Source organism: Periplaneta americana, chromosome 8 (genome assembly GCF_040183065.1).
Source record: "Periplaneta americana isolate PAMFEO1 chromosome 8, P.americana_PAMFEO1_priV1, whole genome shotgun sequence".
Lineage (NCBI taxonomy): Eukaryota > Metazoa > Arthropoda > Insecta > Blattodea > Blattidae > Periplaneta > Periplaneta americana.
This window is the reverse complement of record NC_091124.1, coordinates 156,275,584-156,299,374: the sequence shown is the minus strand read 5'-3', so window position 1 is coordinate 156,299,374 and position 23,791 is coordinate 156,275,584. Positions and strand designations below refer to the sequence as shown.

Below are 23,791 nucleotides of genomic sequence, written 5' to 3'. Positions count from 1 at the left end.
TGAGCAGGGCATGTAACACGTATGGGCGAATCCAGAAATGCATATACAATATTAGTTGGGATACCGGAGGGAAAAAGACCTTTGGGGAGGCTGAGACGTAAATGGGAGGACAATATTAAAATGGATTTAAGGGAGGTGGGGTATGATGATAGAGACTGGACTAATGTTGCGCAGGATAGGGACCGATGGCGGGCTTATGTGAGGGCGGCAATGAACCTGCGGGTTCCTTAACTCAGATATGCATGAAATATTTTTTTTTCAATTTTTATAAATTTCCAAATTTCATTTAATGCAGTATACAGTATAACTAAAGTATTTGTATGGTGTCGAAACATTCTAGTTGTAACTGGTTGAGCTAGAAACAGGTGTCCTTTTAAAAGGACAGTAGGCATATGAGCATACATTTTGAGGAATAATTGTATACTATGCTTACATGAAAGGAAACAATGTAATTGTTATAATTTACAATTATTATTATGATTATGATTATTATTATTAACAAATTATTACGTTATTTTATTATAGTTTCTTTATTATTACTACTAATATTATTCTGAAGTTTGATGCATTGTGGCTAAATTCATTGTAACTCTGGAATGCTTTCGTCATTGAATAGTACCGTATTGCTATTGATACGTAAAAATAAGTAATAGGCGAAAAAAATGTTGAAGTTTCGAGGAGGAGGTTATATTGGGAGAGAAGTGACGATACATATAATGAAGCAATTGCTATGGCAATGTCGAAAGAGAATGACAATTTAGATAGAAAATAAGACCTCCTCCAAAAATACAAAATGAAAAACAATAGAAACTTATGTCCGTTCAATGCCTCCCTCCAGAACGTCGCCAGTCCTCCAGTTGTAAACAAATCTTGTTGTGCAAATCTGGCTTTCAGCTATATCTCCCTGTTAAGCAGACTTCAATAATTTCAAAGGAAAAATTGTTCCGGACCCTGGTATCGATCCCGGGACTTTCGGCTTAGCGCACCAACGCTCTGCCGACTAGCTACCCAGCAACTCCACCCGACACTCTCTCAACTTTTCCCTTCATATCCACACACCTCAGTGGGCTGACAAGACACCAGAACCCCAATTTTGAGTGCACACGAACTCTGTGTGGCATTTGTAGGCTGCATTATAGTGATATGTCGTATTTGAGATGAAATTTCGCCCGTAGCATAATTTTCAAACGTAGATAGCATTTTATGCAGGGAAAATCCACTAAAATTGAAAAAGCGAAACAATTTCAAAATATATGGGGATATGCCTACTGTCCTTTTAAAAGGACACATAAGTTTTCGTCATTGTCATGTCTCAATGAATAGACATTTGGAACACATTGTGGTTTCACGTTATTTCATTAGGAATCATTTGATCTACAACAATTTGTAAAATAATTCCGAACTGTAAAAATATTTAACATTCTTATCTGATTTGCGTCTCGGATGCCATTGCTGAAATAAACGAACAATTCTCACGTCCACATCTCAAACTCAACGGTGACCAGAACTCTAATTACCAGTCTTAACATACCTAACAAACCTCTAATTAAGACCAGTAATAGTGACACCTGTGAAAAAGTAAATGCGTTGAATGTAGAGAGGGTAATTTGAAACATTGACAACTGTCCTTTTAATACGACAGTGGGCATATCTGGGAAGCCATTTGTAAGTAAGTAAGTTCCTCTGAGATGATATTTTTGGTGTTGTTTTCATTATGCAATCAATATTTTTTCCATGCACTATTACGTTTAAATATATTAAATTTCTGTTTTTTTCTTACCCATATTTTGCCATGTTAGTCCACAACGTTAGTACAGTTTCCAGCACTTCAATGTCAGGGTGTCCAGCTTCCCACTTATTGGGATCGGTGCCGTAAGATAGATAATATTGAAGCTCATCAGTATGGAGCACACCTGCAGCAAGTGTAATTATTACGCATGTTGAATTTGATGTAGTATGATCCAGTGGCGGTTTCTAGGGGTAGGGAAGGGAGGAACATCTTCGTCACATTTTTCTTCTTTTGAAAGTAAATACCAAATAAAATTTGTGCCTTGAAATTCGAGGAAGATTCGATAATCTTTAAGTTCACAGCTATAAGAAAACCTCGGTTGATGGAGTTTTAAACGATGCGCACTCATGTGCTGCGCGAAAACTGTGAGAAGAATGCGAGATTGTTTGTGAGGAGGAAAGTCAGTCTTTTCCTCCTCTATTGCAGTTAACACACACAGACAACAGCGCTCTAGCGGCCAGAGAAAGAAGCAGAGTTTTAAAGTGAGTAAATGAACGGGAAGGGAGAGATCTTCTGATTCTGCGCATAGACGGGAAATAGTGTAGCAGACGGAAACCGACAGGTCGTGTAGCAAGCTCGCTACCGCTGCCGTGTAGCGGTGTTGCATTCAACCAGACTATAAAGGCCTCCCCAAACAGACGCGATACGGAATGCGTTACGATAGCGTTACGATTTCGCGATAACGCAATATCGCACTATCGCGAAGAGGTGCCCAAACTGGCGCGCCAATCAGATTATCGTAATGGATGACCACATATGCGGACTTTAGTTTTCCAGCCACAGCGCAAAGACCAGTTACCTTCAGCAGGTGTATATCACTTGTGCTCACAGATTGCGGTTTCGGATTACTTGTAAACGAACGTGGAATTTTTTATTGAGTTCGTAAAGGAAAATCCGTGGCATGGAAAAGGAGAAGAAATGGAAGGAGATAGCTACAAAGTTAGATGTAAACAATAAGTGCAATTATTTATTTATAATTTGATGTCGTACTGGCTTGGAGACTTACGAGGGGTTTAAGCTAGAAAATAAATAACTGTCGTACAAATGAAAAAAAAAAAAAAATTTGTGCAAATTGCAAAATGCTTGTACAATATTATAAATAATTGTGCAGAAATATAAAATTAATAAAGTATGCGGAAACAAAAAGTTATGTAATTTGTTTGTCGGATTTTATTACTTTCAATATCTTACCACACTCTAGATATACTTATGTAAGTAAATCATTAGACGTAGGTATGTTTAGAATAAATTACTACTGAATTTACTTCACATTAAAATTCGTTATTTTATGGGTACTCTAAACATTGAAATTCTTTACTAGTAGGCTCTTCAAGGGTAGCAGAGTGCTAAGGTTAGTTGTTGAACTAAGGTATAAAATTAATCTTTTTCTTCCCTTGTGGCATTTAACTCGTGAATCCACAACCTCCTGCAACAAAAAGAGCAAATTAAAAAAAAAATAAATAAAGTTTATAATCGGGTAGGCGTACTTGTTATTTATTTCACGTTCTTGGCAAAGAAAAGCTAAATCATCACTTTATACCTTTTTATATTGTTTATCTTAACCATACATGACTACCATGGACTTACCTGCACCTGCTTTGCCTGCGACGATTCTCATCCAAGAAAGAGAAATTCCTCTTCCTTTGAAGATGAATCCATAAATGACACACTTCAACCCAGCATCAAAATAAACGCGTGGCGTTCTCGCGATCTACATCTCCGGGAGAATAGAACGCAAAATCGTCGCGTTCTACTTGCTGCGATAATAACGCATATTGCGATAATCGCAACACAATCATTGAACGCAATGAAAACATTTATCGCAAAATCGTAACGCTATCGTAACGCATTCCGTATCGCGTCTGTTTGGGGAGGCCTTAACACATAGGAGCCACAATAAAAACAATTTTAACACAGGCCATTATTCATGTTTTGAAACTTTCGAGGATATTGAAAGTTAAAATGATGTTTACATAAAACAAAGAGAAAGTAGTTCTACGTTAGTATTGCAGATCTTTTTGGCCCCTGAAATAATTATTCACTTCCTTTCGTTGTCTACTAGACATGGCAACAGCCAAGTTGTCAGTTTTATACAAATATATTTGAAAGTACTCCAAACTACATTATTTTAACATAAAAAAATTAATCGGCCACCGGCAGGCAGCTCACTTAAACCTTAAATGCTAAAGATATATTTTACCAATAATGGTAGTATGACTTTACAGGAACTGACATTCTTCAAAAGCATGTGATACTGAATTTGTAGAATGTGCATGTGGCAACACAGACCACGTGGGTGAGTGCAGTGTTCTCGCTTTCCTGACATTATTTCTCATTTCCACTTCTGTAAAACGATTCCGGTTACGTGTTAGTAGCTAGTCTCGTCCAACACGTGTGATGCTGTAATGTGCGCAAAAAATGCTGCGAGGTTGTGAATTTCCGTGTAATTGTTAGTTTATGCAATTATTCAACAACGAATGGAAGTGAAAACCTACTATACTTTGGCCAATTTAAGGAAATTCAGTTTACAAGAACAGATTATTGCCATACAAAAAGGAAGGCCAATCCCAACACTACCTAGTCTTACATGTATGCATGTAGGCTAATTTATAGCATGTTTCATTCAAGATGGTGTAATTTTATGATGTTAACTTCTTTCCTCTTCTTAAGAAATATGCAGAGCCGCCACTGGTATGATCACAAATATTTAAAAATTATGTAGTGAAACTGGTGGCGTGGGCTACTTACCAAGATCATATCTCATGTCCCCATATCTCGCCTTTGTAAAATAGCTGTACTTTCCCCGATAAGCAAAGTTGTAGAGATATATGGAATCATGACCTGCTTGTGTGTGCACTTCCACTGTTTGTTCTGTGTTGTCCTGAAAGACTCTATCCGTTTCAGCCTATTGTATAACAGAAACAATACAAGCTTACTGAATGAAAAATACATTTTGTTGCTGGCAATTAACTTGAACTAGATCTGACAAAATTGAAAATTGCGGGATGGGTCTTTGTACCCACATCTTTGCCAGAGACAGTTGTTCATTATGCAACTAGTGATGAGTGATAGTCGATAGTACTACCGATAGTTATGTCTTAAACTATGAAAACTATCAATAGGTAGTCGAATTGTTTCCAATACTATCGGTAGTTCTGGCGGCTATTGATAGTATCGAAAAATGGGAAAATTATTAATAATATTATGAGGGTTTCAAACTGGAGGTGGGCAACAAGATTCTTTTCCCGCGATTCAATCAGACGTTACGAATTGTTTGTGACGATTCATTCACGATTTGTTCAGAACTCATCCCAGTCTATGATACCAAGTATTCTTTCGAATCTTAAACGAAAACTCGTACGGTAGAATAAATTAATGCGTTCTAATCTCGCATAGATGACAGAGTAGGCCCAGGAAGGATACGGTGTCTTTATAATGAGAGTTGGGACATTGGATGGTCTCTTTCTGATTGGCTGGAACCGGTTTTCACGACCTGCTTTAATCTACAAAATTATGTAAGATACTAATCCTCAATTATAATTTATAAACTCAATCTTAATATCGGCTACATTTTTTACATTAAAGCCCTGTTTAACTATTACACAAATTTCAGGCACACATTATTTTTCATACTTAAGTAAGCACATCCAGTATTTTGTTTCCACTTATCCGTTTCTTTTATTATACATCATTTACCCACAACTAAGTAATTTGAACAGGAAGTATCTGTATTCACTGGGATCTTCAATTCCCACAGAAAAACTGTTATCCAAAACTGAAAACTTTATCAATGAAAGGCGAAACCGTTTGCATTCCAACAAAGTGGAAATGCTTATTTTAATGAGAATATTATCCTTGGAGCAATGACCACATGTTTGAAAACAACATATGATGGCTAATGTTGGAACTTTAGGGACAGATTATTATATTGTGTGTTATTGGTATGTAATTCAGATTCAGTTAAATATGTTGTTTAGTCAACCGTCCGAAGACAGGTCTGAACCTCAGAAGTAATACCAAGAAGCACCACATGTGAGGCAACTAGGTCAGGAGATAATGTTGCATATATCGCCGACTACCTACATATTACACTAGTCGAACTTCAGATGCATACAAACAATTGTTCTTCCTCTGAGATCGTCAAGTGAGCTGTATGCCTGATAATGGATGTACAGTCTTAGAAATATGTTCTGTCGCACAGATACTTTGTAAGATACAAAAAGGAGGCAGTGCACATGATCAGACATACATACATACTAACTTAAGGAAGCCGGAGCTTCATTGCCGACCTCACATAAGCCCACCATCGCTCCCTATCCTGAGAAAGATTAATCCAGTCTCTACCATCATATCGCACCTCTCTACGTCTCGGCCTGATCAGACAACTGTTCGTTCTCTTGTTAACCATGTCGCTCGTCCTCTGATAATGCGCACTGCCTCCTTTCTGGGACTTACAAAGTATGTGTGAAAAAAAAACTTTTTACTAAGACTGTACATATCAGCCAGAATCTCAATCAGAGAATAAATTCAGTAGGTCTTTATATTATCAAATTAATGGTTTAATAGCCTACGTGTTTAGATATAAATTCAGAAATATATTCAGTTCATAATAAATTGATAAAAAGCTTGTAATGACTATTGATAGGACTGTCGATAGTAGAAAAAACAGTCGATAGTACTGTCGATACTATTGTGACTATCGCCCAACGAGTTATATTAGGCCTACTACAGAGTGGCTACAACGTCTTCTGGTTGAAGACAATTTGAACATTAGTCCGCCATGTTTTGTTTGGTCAATACAAAGGGACGTGGCTTGAATGTTGTAGGAAATGACTTTTAGAAAACTGCAATTATTAAAACTAAAAATAACCACTTAGAATGCAAAATAATAATAATAATAATAATAATAATAATAATAATAATAATAATAATAATAATAATCAAAGAATGACACTAATAGAAAGTTATTCATAACTGACCATATTTATTGAAACTATAAGATACTTACTGTTAACATTATCAGAAACAACAGGAGCCACAGCTTGCTACACTTCTTTTCGCGTGATGGACACATTGTATGGTCTAACATAATTTGAAACAAAATAAATTGATCTAACACTGTCTCGCATCTAGGCTGAGGCTTTTGGAGAATAAAACTGTTCTTACATTTGACGCAGTAATGACAAATTATGTGTGATGTAAGTGCTGATATTCCTCTTTGTTAACAAAAGAGCCCTATGCATTAATAAATAGAAAATTCAAGTAGGCCCTATAAACACAATAAATACTAAACTCTTGATCGTACAAACTTTTTAAATATATCTTTCGCTTATGCTCAGTCTGTCTTATATTATAGTTCTTCGGGGAAATGCAACCTGTATTGAGAGAATTTCATTATCCATAAACGAATATTACGATGTACGATGCTTTTAAATAAAATCCAAGGGAATGAGACATTTTTAGAATTTTTAAAGTCTTAACCATTACTTATTTATTTATTTATTTATTTATAAATCAGCGTTTTACAAAGGCAATAGCGAAATGTTTAAATTAATTATTAATGTATCCGAAAAATATAATAATAATAATAATAATAATAATAATAATAATAATAATAAAATAATAGAAGCGTTGTATCATACAAGAACATGGAATGAAGTATTCATTGAAAACTACGGGATATATTATTATTATTATTATTATTATTATTATTATTATTATTATTATTATTATTATTATTATTATTATTATTATTATTATTATTCAAAGTTTCCTATTGTACTCATTAGCAACATTATAACCAAATTACCACTTGGGATAATTTCAAATTTGTAATAAGAACTTTGAGGTGGTGTTAAAGGACTATTTGTTTTGATAATATTTACTGTACTCGCGTCAAGAATTTCATTGTAATTAAATATGTCCATCCGTACCAATAACGTTATAGTTACATTCTATAAGTGTACAAAATAATATACACCAAAAGAACTATGCTTTACGAAGCTTACGTCCTTACTTAAAATAACATATATCTTCTGTTTTGTTGGTTTTGTGTGTGCATTTGTATGCTGAACACATAGCCGGGATTGTTCCAGCATTAAAAAATTATTTTACACCAAACTGACAATATTAACACGCACAGCACATTCTGCTTCTTTATAACCAAACATAAAATGGCGGTCAATAGTACCGCTAGCCTCCGCAGGGAACGCTTAGCAAAGGTATACCATAGACTTACTAAATAACCGCGAGGTATACTGCCTCTCTATAGTATTCATAGACTTACTAAATAACCGCTAGACAGCTCATTGGCGCTAGTGTTATGCTCCCAAATTGAACAGCCGACGGGCGGCCATTTGCTTGGTTGAGATGAATAAGTACAGGTTTAGTTCGTGTGCTATTTTTAATTGCAGCAATGCACACAGATGTAAAGATAAAGAAGGAAGGAATGTTACATTTCATGATTAGTTAATCTTTAATTTCTACAATATTTTTGGCCCGTATTATGTTACAGAAGACAAACTATTGTACTTATACGGCTGTTTGTGCTTCAGATTTCCTCTGAGTAAAGATTCCCTTAACCGAAAATGGATAGGTGCATTCCGCAGAGAGAATTTCTACCCTACAATGAATCATTCAGTGTTTCAACTCATTTCGAAGATAGTTGTTACCTCTGAAACTACGTTATTACCGTATACATTGTTATTGTCCTTCATCCACTCCATATCCTTCCCTTTCTTCAAACAGCTGTTGCTTCAGTGCATACATGAATAATAAAATTATTCGCCGAATTCGAAGATACAGAATTAATAATAATAATAATAATAATAATAATAATAATAATAATAATAATAATAATAATCCGTGGCGCTACAGTCCGTCAAGGCCCCAGACCGACCAGCCGGCTGCTGGCCTCACGCCCACATGCCGAAGCAGAGGTGGACGATCATCCAACCAGAATAGAGGTATCGTGTGGTTAGCACGATGATCCCCCCAGCCTTTACAGCTGGCTTTCGCAACCGGATTTTGCTACCTATCGTAGCTCCCCAAGTGCATCACGATTCTGGATGGGCACCGGTCCCATATACTGGCCGAAATTTCATGACAAAATTTCTTCCCCATGAGGACTCGAACCAGCGCGCATTCCGTAATGCGAGTCCTAGGCAGTATGCCTTAGACCACCACGCCACGGCGCGGGACGGTAGAAATAGATCCTGTTTAAAAAATATAATATAAACAAATTTCAGAGCCTAAAAGCTGAAGCATGTTCATTAATACTGCATGTACTAACCACTCATTAAGTAATGGCATAACACATTTCAAATTCATCTCCCAGAACAAGTATTAGGCCACATAGCCTGTTAGAGGAAGGAATTTTCACACCATCGTTCCTTTGGACAACTCAACAGAAACTGTATAAACTACAAAAAGTTAATTTTTTAATATCCCTGATTGAAAGTAACTCTTGTCTTAGTTACGGATTAATGAAACAGTTTTTTATACTACTTGCTGCTGCTCCTGCTCCTGCTACTTGCTACTACTACTACTACTACTACTACTACTACTACTACTACTACTACTACTACTACTACTACTACTACTACTACTACTACTAATAATAATAATAATAATAATAATAATAATAATAATAATAAATAATGCTTTTTGATTTTATACAACAGTTTAACCTACAGATTAAATTAAAAAGTAAACATTATTAACCTTGGTTATGAATATTCACATTCGGAGTTCCTATGAAAATGATGCAAGTCTGACAGCCTGGTTGAATCCCGATAAAGCGGATCGAGATTGATAAAAATCCCGATTTGAGGGATAATAGCCTAGAACGCAATTTAAACAAGTTAGTCTGCATTTCCTGTTATCCGATATTTTTATTTATATACTGACTCAGATGGTTACATCGTAAACATAGAGGTAACCCGCGGAAATTTAGTAAGTCTGTGAGGTAACCCAGCTGATTGCCGTAAGGTAACTCTACTCGCAAGATAATAGTTCCCATAGTTCTACCACATTGTTGATTAATCCGTTTCGGTACCTAGTTGCTGTTCTCGCAAGTAATCAACATTGTGTATTTTAGGTGCGTTGAGTGCCAAAAAAAAAAAAAAAAAAAAAGGAAAAAAAAAAGCGTTTTGATATTGTATTTTACACTAATAACAGACACATACAATTGCTGCGTTTTGTGGTGCAGTGAACTATGTTTAAACATGGACTCATCGTCGATGTACTGTTGCAGTACCGGTTCCGAAAAAGAAAAGTTGCAAAGTTAATTTAGTAGCGAATGGTTAAAACATATTCATGGTTAATAAAAGAAAAAAACGATTAGCCTGTAGTATTCACTGTAGCCTACTGTGTGTCTTTCGTATTTTAGTGTTTCTCAGGGAGGCGAATATTACATTAAAAGCACGCGAATACTACTTTGCAGAAAACAACTATAAATCTCTTTGATAAAGTGATGATAAATATAATGTCTTAAGTTAGCTTCTGATATCCCGATTTCCCTCGCAGAAAACCTAGCAACTCTACTGACAGGAGACACACGTTATTAAAGATATATCGCAAAGGAACAAAACAAACAAATGGCGGCTTTCTGCTGCTTCAATTTGGGAACATATTTCTCAGTTCTCCGCTACAGCGTGGTAGTATTATGACTCGTTGCTATCGCCCATCTATATATGAAACCATTTAGATTTCGTCGAAGTTTCGTTTATAAAGTATTTTCTGAGCTGCAGTTTCACTATGTAGTCCATGCCAAGAGTGAGCAAATGGTGCCAGTACTGCGATTCGTAACACTTAATCACATGATAAGCTGGAAAATGGGTAAAGCACGAATAACTTATGTTAGACATACATAAGGTGAAGAGGATAGTGAAATAGTCTACATAATAATCGTTAGTAAAAAATATTCCTATCCACTCGTACTTCTAGCTAAATATATTTCATAACTTTGTAATTGACTTATAGGAAAACCAAAAATGAATTGTAAAATTCCAGACTTTAGTTGGATTGTACACTCCATAGAGGACTACCAAGACTAACAACTTTACATTGGGTATATTTCACTACAAATGTTCCGAACAGGTTGTGCGCAATGTTTATGTTGTATCGAAGTTTACTCTGTCTGTATGTCTGAAACCTGCTCTTGTTTATATCTGAACGCTGTGCAGAGTTCAGAAACACCCACACTATATGGTTGAAGCGTAGGCAACCTCGTGTCCAAAGCAGGAGAGGTTTCATCATTAATGATATGAGAGAAAACTAAAATGTTAATTGAAAAGTGTCAATCTTACATGAGATATGAACTTGTCCACATGTGCATAGCACACTCTTTATTATTTCTGCAACTCAGTGGAGTTCATGGGTGATACTAGTTAAATAAATCACCTGGGGTAACGTTTACGTATTTCCTTACCTGTCTCCATCATGTAACGAGTGCCATCGGTCACCAACAGAAGGACGTTGTCGCGCTTAATTCCATCAGGCCACAAAAGACACAACGATGCTTCTAACAGATTTACCATTATGAATGATTGATATGTTTGAACTCCCCATCTATACTAATAATAAATCTGTAGCCGAAATTTTTCTGGTAATTTTCGATTTTCCAAAAATAATTGGTCCTAACATATATAATTAACCAACCTTAAACCGAAAATCGCTTTTTTGAAATTTTTCTTTGTATGTCTGGCTGTCTGTCTGTCTGTATGTTTGTTACCTTTTCACGCGATAATGGCTAAACGGATTTCGATGAAAATTAGAATATAAATTAAGTTCGTTGCAACTTAGATTTTAGGGTATATGGCATTCAAAATACATTATTTAAAAGGGGTGTTATAAGGGGGCCTGAATTCAATCGAAATATCTCGCTTATTATTGATTTTTATGAAAAATGTAACACAACAAATGTTTCTTTAAGAATAATTTGCGATAAGTTTTATTCCTTGAAAAATTTTGATAGGACTGATATTTCATGAGATAAATGAGTTTTAAAATTAAAATAACTGCCATCTAAGGCCGTGTAATGAATTAAAAAACAAATGACTTCGTCTATAAGGGCCTTGGACAGCAACAATCGAAAGCTATGAAAGATAGCCTACAGAGAATGTTTCTGTGTTTGTATGAAGTAATATCGGAAGCTAAATTAACCGATTTGTATAATTAATTATTATTTCACCATTGGAAAGTGCAGTTTCTCTAGATGGAAATAATGCTATAATGTTATTACAGTAACTTCTGATATAATATAATATAATATAATATAATATAATATAATGTAATGTAATGTAATGTAATGTAATGTAATGTAATGTAATATAATATAATATAATATAATATAATATAATATAATATATAATATAATATAATATAATATAATATAATATAATATAATATAATATAATATAATATAATATAATATAATATAATATAATATAATATAATATAATATGTAATATTATATTATATAATTTAAGTTATTTGAAGGGTTCAGAACCATAGTGGGCAAAGCGCCATTTACTGAATACGTAGAAAACAAGGGTTAAAATTAAGTTATTACCATAATTCAATGCAAACCTATAACAAGTAAAATAAAATATACACATTAAATCTAAATGATGTCAATCTTCATTAAACTACGGTTGCATGTAATAAAAATTAAGAAACATGTTAAAGGAATTGTCATTGCACCAAATGAGTGGTCTCTGGACCAAAATGATCGCATTTTAATTATTTTGATGCAATTTAAATTAAGTAACATATTAAACGATTTATCCTTCTATCAAACATGAATGTTCCCTGGATCAAATGTCCTATTTTAATTATGTAATTACTTTACATTTATTTCTAACGGGTGCAGCGGAGCGCACGGGTACGTCTAGTAATTTAATAAATATGTCTTTCCTAGTTCCTTAGGCTGAGTATCGCGACAATTTGCGTATAAACATTCCAACTATGTTGTTTAGCACATACTCCTAGCAAAAGAGTAAATCCTGACATATATTGTATTTCGGCATGGAAGCTTTCTTCTGTGAATTTTTTTCAAAGTGTTGATGGTCTTTCCTGCCCTACTACAGAACTTCATGAAAAAATAAATTTTGCCGTCCGATTTTGTGACGTGCAAGGCATGTTTGCAGCATCCTTATTTTCCATTAATGCAATATTTTTCTTATATATCTTAGCAATAAAATGGGCCTATATATTTTCGTTTTCACCCTTTTATAACTGAGTGACAAACCTTGCACTGAATTGCTTTTTTGCCCAGTTTCAAAATATTTTACTTAATATGTATTCGTTGGAGCCTGTATGCACTGAACGACTGAACTCCCGGTATCTCCATATAACACTGCCTCCTTAAGATCACTGTAATCGGTAGTTGTCTTATGCTGAGTGTATACAGGGACTGCATGACATAGATCAGTAGTCACAATCGAATGTGCACATAACGTGTTTTTGTTAGGGTTCGAAACCGCCAGCCCTGCTTAAAACCTATTACAAATCTTCATAGGCCTTTGAACAAACGTGTGACTAGATACATAAACTGTAACAGAAAATAAAGTCTAATACGAAAATAGTTGTAGCAGCAGTTGCAGTTGCAATGGTAGTGGTAGTTCGTAGTTGTTAGTGGTGGTGGTGGTGGTGATTGTGGTACTTGTAGGTGGTAGTAACAGTGGTGGTGGTGGTGGTGGTAGTAAAAGCGGAAGCAGTATTTATAGCCTATTGTATATGTATTTGTGTTGCTCGAGGTGGCATTAGTGTGATGGAGATGGTAATATATAAATGCATGAGACAACATAATCGAGATACGTCTGTTGAGAAACTAATACTCACATTGATGAGTTGAAAGACATTGTCAGGAGTCACAGTGTGGTTACTGCCAAGGTAAAAGTCCAATATCTTCTCCCATATCTCAGGTATGAGATCGTCTGACACACTAGAGCTCAGGAAAAACTGAGATTCTGCCAGTACACTGTTGTTGAGGTTTAGTCTGTCCATGGCATTCTTAGTGCCAATGTATGCTGAAAACAATGATAGTATTTTATTAGTGTTTAGAATATTATTATTATTATTATTATTATTATTATTATTATTATCTACTACTAGCATTATTAGTATTAAGAAATATTAGGGGAAAGATTGTAACATCATGGAATTAATATCATATTTGTCTAATTCTTAAGGAAGTTACCTAAGATTATAGGCCTCAGGCATTGATCAATTATTGTGTTGTCTGCTGAAGATTGGTAATAGTTTAAGTTTGCGGTACACTCATTTCAAAACGATTAATCCTGTACCCGAGAGAGGTTAACTATTTTATGAACGATGATGAATAATAAATAATATAACATTACTATACAACCTATTCCTTAGAGTCAGTATTTCAGATAGTACTGCATGAATTGTGGAAAAGAAGCAATGGATATTAGGAAGTGTCCAGTCAATGCAACTAGAATGGGAAAAAAAAACAATAAATTTCTAGAAAGTCAAAAAGATCAATTTGTCACACTGGATAAAAAGTTAGTAGCCTACTTAACGACATTATGAAAAGTATTAGAGCTAAACATAATAATTTGTTAAGGGAGGATTGTATTTTTATTTTTAATACGATATGCGTTTCATATAAGATTCTCAGGGTATAAACTGTTTTCCTAGTGAAATATATCAAAGTTTTAACATTTTATCAGTTCTTTTCTTGTATATGTTCATTCATTTCATTCATTTATTTTATTCCATAAATCTTACATGAGCAATGAAGCTTTAAGATGTGAAACAAGTCAAAATTTTACAATATTACAATTACAATTTTTACAAATTTTTATAGTTTTACAATTTACAATTTACAATTTAGTAATTACAATTTTGTGCAATTTTTTACATTTTGGCGAGATGTAGTGAGATGAGATGAGGTCCGAGGATTCGCCAAAATATTACCCGGCATTTGCCTTTTGGTTGGGGAAAACCTCGGAAAACCCCAACCAGGTAATCAAATCAAAGAGGGGTAATCAAATCAAAGGGGTTGATGCCAAGGACTCGCCATAGACCATCCGGCTTCAGTCCCACGGCTGTGTAAAACCTCGGAAGAAACCGAAGACCAAAGGGGGATCCAATCCAAGCCCGAATGCAGCTCCGGATCAGCAGCCCAGCGAGTCTGCCGACTGAGCTACATCGATGGCTCTACTAAAAGTATACAATACGTAGTCAATCAGATTATTAAATTTAAAAACGCAAACGATCATTCATCACTTGAGCTATATGTATAATACAAAACTTACTTACTTACTTACTGGCTTTTAAGGAACCCGGATGTTCATTGCCGCCCTCACATAAGCCCGCCATTGGTCCCTATCCTGAGCAATATTAATCCATTCTCTATCATCATATCCCACCTCAAATCCATTTTAATATTATCTCCCCATCTACGTCTCGGCCTGCCTAAAGGTCTTTTTCCCTCCGGCCTCCCAACTAACACTCTATATGCATTTCTGGATTCGCCCATACGTGCTACATGCTCTGCTCATCTCAAACGTCTGGATTTAATGTTCCTAATTATGTCAGGTGAAGAATACAATGCGTGCAGTTCTGTGTTATGTAACTTTCTCCATTCTCCTGTAACTTCATCCCTCTTACTCCCAAATATTTTACTAAACACCTTATTCTCAAACACCCTTAACCTATGTTCCTCTCTCAAAGTGAGAGTCCAAGTTTCACAACCATACAGAACAACCGGTAATATAACTGTTTTATAAATTCTAACTTTCAGATTTTTCGACAGCAGACTGGATGATAAAAGCTTCTCAACCGAATAATAACAGGCATTTCCCATATTTATTCTGTGTTTAATTTCCTCCCGAGTGTCATTTATATTTGTTACTGTTGCTCCAAGATATTTGAACTTCTCCACCTCTTCAAAAGATAAATTTCCAATTTTTATATTTCCATTTCGTACAATATTCTCGTCACAAGACATAATCATATACTTCGCCTTTTCGGGATTTACTTCCAAACCTATCTCATTACTTACTTCCAGTAAAATTCCCGTGTTTTCCCTAATCGTTTGTGGATTTTCTCCTAACATATTCACATCATCCGCATAGACAAGCAGCTGATGTAACCCGTTCAATTCCAAACCGTCTCTGTTATCCTGGACTTTCCTAATGGCATACTCTAGAGCAGGTGTGCTCAAAATTGTAAAAGCTCCGATTACACGGATGATGCTGCACTGCATAACACACACAGTGTACGAACTGGGCTCCGCAACTACATTGCAGCACCGCCTGTGTTATCACTCTCATACTCTTACAAATATGGATAATAAACAGAATTTGAGAAGGGAAAGAGTATACACTGTAATATTCAGTTATTACATTGTGTATTATATTTAATATAGTTATGATATTATTATTATATCATATGTAGTGTTATTTTCATATTCCACCACACATTGCGGTCTGCATTCTTTTCTGCAAGTAATCGGAAATCTATTTCCAACGAATTTACTCAATGCGCAGCTGGCTCAAAAATGCTCATCTGTTAATCGGGATCTACAGTATGTTTGGATTTAGCAACTTTCATTCTCTAAAATAATTCTTCGCACACATAGGTCGAGGCAAAGGTAGCTAACATAGTGGCAGCGAATAAGCTCATCGTGGGATATTTCGTTTTGTTCATTTTTTAATACTCCTATGCTTGTCAAGTCATATTCTCTGCAAATTTACTACGAAAGGATTAACAAAAAGATTAATATCACTTTCCATACGTCTAAAATCACTAAATCTATGTTCTGTGAATTCAAATTTGAGTTGTTCCAGTACACAGATATAATTAACTATATTTTGTTTAGGTACATACATCTCTTTACAAGTTCACCATCCATGAATGGTTTTAGTGCCTTAGCTAATTCCCAACACACTACATAACTTGCTCCTAAACATACGCTCTAAATTCTTCGACTCTCTTCAATGTTTGGCCTTTCATTAAGTGCTTTCAATTCTTGAAACTGTAGTACCTCTGAAAAATTATTTTATCATAACATGTCTTTATGTTGAAATAAAATCACAATAATAATAATAATAATAATAATAATAATAATAATAATAATAATAATTTTATTGTAATATACCTAACAATAGTAATAACAACACTACTACTATTACTACTACTACTACTACTACTACTACTACTACTACTACTACTACTACTAATAATAATAATAATAATAATAATAATAATAATAACAACAACCGGAAATTTTACTTGAAGCAAGTAAAGCGATCGGTTTGGAAGTAAATCCCGAAAAGACAAAGTATATGATTATGTCTCGTGACCAGAATGTTGTACGAAATGGAAATATAAAAATTGGAGATTTATCCTTCGAAGAGGTGGAAAAATTCAAATATCTTGGAGCAACAGTAACAAATATAAATGACACTCGGGAGGAAATTAAACGCAGAATAAATATGGGAAATGCGTGTTATTATTCGGTTGAGAAGCTCTTATCATCCAGTCAGCTGTCCAAACATCTGAAAGTTAGACTTTATAAAACAGTTATATTATCGGTTGTTCTTTATGGTTGTGAAACTTGGACTCTCACTCTGAGAGAGGAACATAGGTTAAGGGTGTTTGAGAATAAGGTGCTTAGGAAAATATTTGGGGCTAAGCGGGATGAAGTTACAGGAGAATGGAGAAAGTTACACAACACAGAACTGCACGCATTGTATTCTTCACCTGACATAATTAGGAACATTAAATCCAGATGTTTGAGACGGGCAGGGCATGTAGCACGTATGGGCGAATCCAGAAATGCATATAGAGTGTTAGTTGAGAGACCGGAGGGAAAAATATCTTTAGGGAGGCCGAGACGTAGATGGGAGGATAATATTAAAATGGATTTGAGGGAGGTGGGGTATGATGATAGAGACTGGATTAATCTTGCACAGGATAGGGACCGCTGGCGGGCTTATGTGAGGGCGGCAATGAACGTTCGGGTTCCTTAAAAGCCATTTGTAAGTAAGTAAGTAAGTAATAATAACAACGTTGGTATATGAATACATATTACAGAAAACTGCTTCCCTGTCACTTCGGCATGTTCTGGATGGCAGAGCGTATAATGTCATTTTATGTTGCTCAGTAGTATTCCTGACAGTAACTTACAACATAGTACAACTTTACCGAACGCAAAATAATATGGTATATGTTGTTTGCTTACAGAAGATTTTGCCTCTGTCATTGTCCCGCACTGTTCGTGCGTTTACTAAGTACTTGAACTGCCTTCCGCAGTCATCCGTCGAGCTTCGAACGAGGAACAGCACGCTCTACATTCGAAGGTTGTGATTACAGAACGTAATCGGGAGTCAGAGAATGAGCATACCTGCTCTAGAGGAAAGTTAAAAAGTAAAGGTGATAGTGCATCTCCTTGCTTTAGCCCACAATGAATTGGAAACGCATCTGACAGAAACTGACCTATACGAACTCTGCTATACGTTTCATTGCGACACATTTTAATTAATCGAACTAGTGTCTTGGGAATACCAAATTAATAAGAATATCATATAAAACTTCTCTCTTAACCGAGTCATATGCCTTTTTTAAATCTATGAATAACTGATGCACTGTACCCTTATACTCCCATTTTTTCTCCATTATCTGTCCAATACAAAATATCTGGTCAGTAGTTGATCTATTACGCCTAAAACCACAGTGATGATCCTCAATAATTTCATCTACATATTCAAAAGAATATTGGACAAAATTTTGTACGACGCCAACAAAAGTGATATTCCTCGAAAGTTACTAGTCTTGCCCTCCTTCTTAAAGGTAGGTACGATTATGGACTCCTTCCATTGTTCTGGTACAATTCCCTTTTCCCAAATAGCAAGTACAAGCTTATAAATTTCGTTAGATAATTCGCTTCCACCCTCTTGTATTAATTCTGCTGGAATTTAATCGATACCTGGAGACTTATAATTTTTCAGATTTTCTATCGCAATTTCGACTTCAGAAATGTGGGTTCGGGTACAAATGGCTCAGCAGTTAGTATTTCAATTTCGTCCCGATCATTTCTATTTGGCCTATGTATATTTAGTAGTTGTCAAAAATAGTTTTTTCATCTGTTCAGGATTGAATGAGCGTCTGCAAGCAAGTCACCAATCTCATCCTTGATCACATTTACCCTTGACCGATATCCATTCTTGAATTCCTTTATGCCCTTATATAAATCTCTAATGTTTTTATTTTTACTATTTGTTTCTACCTCACTCAGTTTTTCCTTCAAGAAATCTCTCTTTTTATTCCTAAGCGTACGATTTGCTTCCCGTCTTTCATTGAAGTAATTATCTCTATTCGCCTCAATTGGATCCTGTAAGAATTTCAATTTTGCCTGTTTCCTTCTTTCTACTACCATGCAACAATCTTAATCATACCACGGTTTCTTTTTCTTAGTTTCATAATAACCTATGCTCTGTTCAGCTGCAATTTTGATATTATCTCGGATATTTTCCCACATGCTATTAACATCTAACTCTTCCTCAACTTCGTCGGAACTTGCTAATACGGCAAACCTATTTGAAATTTCGATCTGATAATGTTGCTTAGTTTCCTCGTCCTTTAATTTCGGAATATTGATTACAAAACAAGTAAGTTAATTAAATCTAAGGCATAAGCAATTCAACCAGTTGTGATATACAGAAATTGATAATACATATCATGCAAACTACTTCAAATTACAAACACAAACAATTTATCAATAGAGCTATATAGATTGCTATTCAATTTAAAGCATACACAATTCATCGGCCAAAACTATAGAAATATATACAATACAAAGTAGCATACTTTCATTAAGCTATACAAATTTGTGCAATTATTATCAAGTAGATTAATTCAATTTATAATAATAAACAATACATCAGTTAAGCTGTACAGACTACTATACAATTTACAGCATATACAATTCATCAACTGAGCTATACAGACTACCATTGAATGCTAAACAAAAATATACAATGCATAGTAAACAGATTAAGTCAATATAAAAACATATTTTAGTTGAGCTATATAAAATTGTACATGTCATTTAAGTAGAATAATTCAATTCACAAGCATAAACAATTCATCAATTGTGTAGAAGGTATGAGTATGTAGAAATTTGGTTAATTCTTTTCTCGTGGTTCTTCAAATCTTTAAGATAATTAGGCAGTGCATTGAAGACTGTTATACATGAATAGCGAAATCCTTTTTTAAAACAGCTTAGGCTAACAGAGGGTGTACTTACACATGATAAGGAATAAAGATGCCTCTTGACTGTTTGTGCCTAACATGAACGGCACGCGGCTGAAGTTGCCAGAACGAATGATGTCGATGGGGACAGCTGTCAGGAAGGGTTCTGGATTCAAGGCACTCCGAATTTCCGGTACAGGTCGCCACATAAAGGCAGGCTGATAACAAGACAGAGAAATAACACGTTGATCGTCTCTCAAGTATCAGACAAGAATAATGTTAACATTTTAAATTAATGACAAACTCTAATTGTTAAAAGTGATAACATTAATGAAAAGAAAATGTAATTGAACATTTTAATAAGAAATGGTTTTATTCTTACAATATTCCCATTTTGTTATAGGTTTTATACGAAATGTTGTATTTCTTCTATAAGTAGAGGGAGTCAAAATTAAGTCACAGCTTTTCTTACCAAGAAAAGAGGTTGCGTTTTGACAGGCATCACGTTGGAATTTCCCGATTAGTTGATTATATAGCGCTGCAGAATAGGACATACAACCGGTTTAGATTCGATCGGTCAGAAAACATCCGTCAAGGTCGAGCATCTGATCGAATGTTCGAATTTTAACCGGTTGCCCCTAATGTTTTGCAGGCTAGACAGAACACCAAGCGCACTAATAATACATGAAACTGACATTTTCTGAGTACACAAACGGAATAACAATTGAAGGAAATTTGCTTTGTCTTATTAAAAAACGTGTTTGCTTGATATAGTTGTACAATTAATTGTACACTTTAATACACTTATATCTTCGTAACTATAATATAAATGAACAAATGAACACCAGTAACAACAAAAGAAATAAGTGTAATGCATAATATGAAATCTGGTGTATAAAGAAATGCAAGAATGGAATAAATTACAATTATTACTTACTAAGTAGAAGAGCAAATAATTGCATACATTCTAGTGTAACATTTACACTTTAAACTAAAAATCTGTACAGTGGTTGTTAATATATAATGCCTTTTAATTAATCTAAGCAGCTGCAGTATTATTTCATTACCGGTAATCAATTTTAAGAAGATAGAGTGTTATTAACAAAAATAAAAGTACTCTTAAGCTTTAATGCTTGTACTTTCACGATGCATGTTGTTGCTCTTGACGCTCTGAATGAATGAATCTATCAATGCATGAGACCACTAATGAATGACTAAATTAATCAATCATGAATGGAAGAATGAATGAACCAATCAGTGAATCAATGAATCCCTGGATGAATGAATCAATGAATTCATGGATGGAAGAATGAATCAATGAATTCATGGATGGAAGAATGAATCAATGAATCCATGGATGAATGAATGAAACAATGAGTGGATGGATGAGATGGATCGATGGATGATTACTTATTATTATTACTTGGTTATTTAACGACGCTGTGTAAACTACTGGATTATTTAGTGTCGATGGGATTGTTGATAGGGAGATGATATTTGGCGAGTTGAGGCCGAGGAATCGCTTATACCCGCCTTACAGTTGGGGAAAACTTCGGAAAAAACCCAACCAAGTAATCAGCCCAAGTGCAACTACGGATCGGCAGGCAAGTACCTTAGCCCTCTGAGCTACGCTGGTGTCTCGATCGATGGATGATTGAATGTAGTGAGAGAGAAAGAATTATCGATTAAATGTTACGCCTACACAATGATAATTGCGTTTGAACTCGTGCATGGTTCAGTGTGGTCTGCCTTTGCCGTCTACTCACAAAGAATGAGAAACAAGTCGAATATTCGTTAAAGCGAATACTAAGGCACTCCGCGAGACGGAAGAACTTTGCTTACTGACTACAGCGCCAGGCGATCAATAGCAATATATAATTTCTATTTTTCATAACTTGTTGTGCACGACTTTAGTTGTTTTCCCTAAGCCGACGCAGGGAACTGTGAGTGGGGTTTCCTTGTTAATTGTTTTCACTACATAATTTACTTTGCATTGCCAGTCTTCGTTAGTGAGTTGTTTGAACTCTATTGAGAAAGAAACATTTTCCTGATTGAAACGTATCTACTAAAGAAGAAGTTGTACAAGTTGTGTTAATACTTCAAACGTATTTTCTTTTCGAGAACGGAACCTATTCCTTGTTCATGATTAATAATGCAACACAATGTTTCAATTGTTACGTAACCACTCAAAATTCGTCTCTTTGAACACAGACAACTAATTAACGGAGATTGACAATGAAAAATGCCAGCAGAATTGTGTTGCAGACTTAGTACAAACAGTTAAAAAGGAAATTCACGCATTGTGTTCTGAGTCGGTCTTGGCTGGCCGGTTGGCTTTACGAAGGCTAGACCCAGAACGAGGCCGTACAGTTAGGCACGACTATATTCGTCCTATATATTCGATAATTGCCCAAGTCCGACAGGTGGACTGGGTGACATTCGTGAATCCGATGCTGGCAGGTTGATCACCTTGCTTCAGCCCCTAATAGAGCTATGTTCCGTTTCGCGGATGAGTAGCCTGATAAGCCCGAGGGGCCCGTAGCCCGTTGCTTCAATTTCTAGGTACTTTAGCAGGTTATACTCTTATGGACCAAAAGAGAAGAATTAAGGAGAATTAGAGAAGAATTAAATACATTTTTAAAAACTCTAAAACAAACTGCTACGAACACATAGGCCTACTAAGAAAGCCACAATGTGTACTTCTTAAGGTACTACTGAATTACAAATCAGTAGTAACTAGATCTCCTGGAAGTTCTATTAGAAGATGGGGAGCTGGATTTAACAATTTAGATCGCAACAAGTCACAGTGGCCTAATTCTTGAAAGAAGAAGACTACTGATATTTGTCGGGGCATAATAACTAGTTCTAAATATAGTTATTTTTCTATTAAGGAAAGGGTACAGTAAATAATTATTACCCCCAAAGTTATCTTATTATTATGAGATTTTGTAATGATCAGTGAAGACAATACTACTGGGAAACTCACCCCTACTGGTGGATTCGTGAAGAGGGTGACGGCATCTACTTTGCGCAAACATTGAATCATATCAGCCGTGTTGTCTGTAGGACAATTCACCATCCCGGCCTGTAGCTGCGCGAGGTTGGGTACACTTTCAGTGTTCATGAAAAGGGGTAGCATAGCAGTACCACTTTCTGAGATAGCTGCATGAAACAGCCCCCTGCTAGCTGGTGACAATATGTGGAAGTGTACAGACCAACTGCCTGCACTCTCACCCAGGATGGTCACTTTGTTGGGGTCACCACCAAACGCAGCAATGTTCTTCTGTACCCAGCGCAGTGCCTCAGTCTGGTCCTTCATCCCATAGTTACCCGGAGCTGCGTCATCACCCGTGCTCAGGAAACCTGTGAATTGTCAAAAAATTGCAAACTACTCATTTTATTGTAATATTAGTTTTGTTGTAGTGGTGGTGATGGTGGTAGTGCTTGTAGTGGTAGTGGTGGTAGTACTTGTAGAGGTAGTAGTAGTAGTAGTAGTAGTAGTAGTAGTAGTAAGATAAAGTACCCAAATACGAGACAATCTTTTTAACTGCTTATAAGTGAGGATGGGAATAGACATTTTTAATCTTAATGAGTGGAATACACACAGCATTTCGTCTATTTTTGGAATTGACAATACAAATTTTAGTCAGTTTTTATTGTTATTTTAAATTATAAAAGGGAGTAAAACTGGGAAATAATGATGTTTTGGAAAGAAGTTCCAAATAAGAGATACGTGTGTTATTTAACTTTATTTTTTAACATGGACAAAAATTA

General features: G+C 35.4%; 1 protein-coding gene across 2 annotated transcripts in view; it reads right to left on the bottom strand.

The window, feature by feature from the left end:
- LOC138705182 (juvenile hormone esterase-like) overlaps positions 1-23,791 on the bottom strand; it is a 69,617-nt gene that overhangs the window by 16,070 nt on the left and 29,756 nt on the right. For both annotated transcript variants that reach the window (XM_069833891.1, XM_069833892.1), the window contains 5 exons: positions 23,004-23,380; positions 20,073-20,235; positions 13,634-13,821; positions 4,538-4,694; positions 1,781-1,913 (listed from right to left, as the gene is read on the bottom strand). In XM_069833891.1, the coding sequence (XP_069689992.1) occupies positions 1,781-1,913; positions 4,538-4,694; positions 13,634-13,821; positions 20,073-20,235; positions 23,004-23,380 (1,018 nt within the window). The remainder of the gene's footprint in view (positions 1-1,780; positions 1,914-4,537; positions 4,695-13,633; positions 13,822-20,072; positions 20,236-23,003; positions 23,381-23,791) is intronic.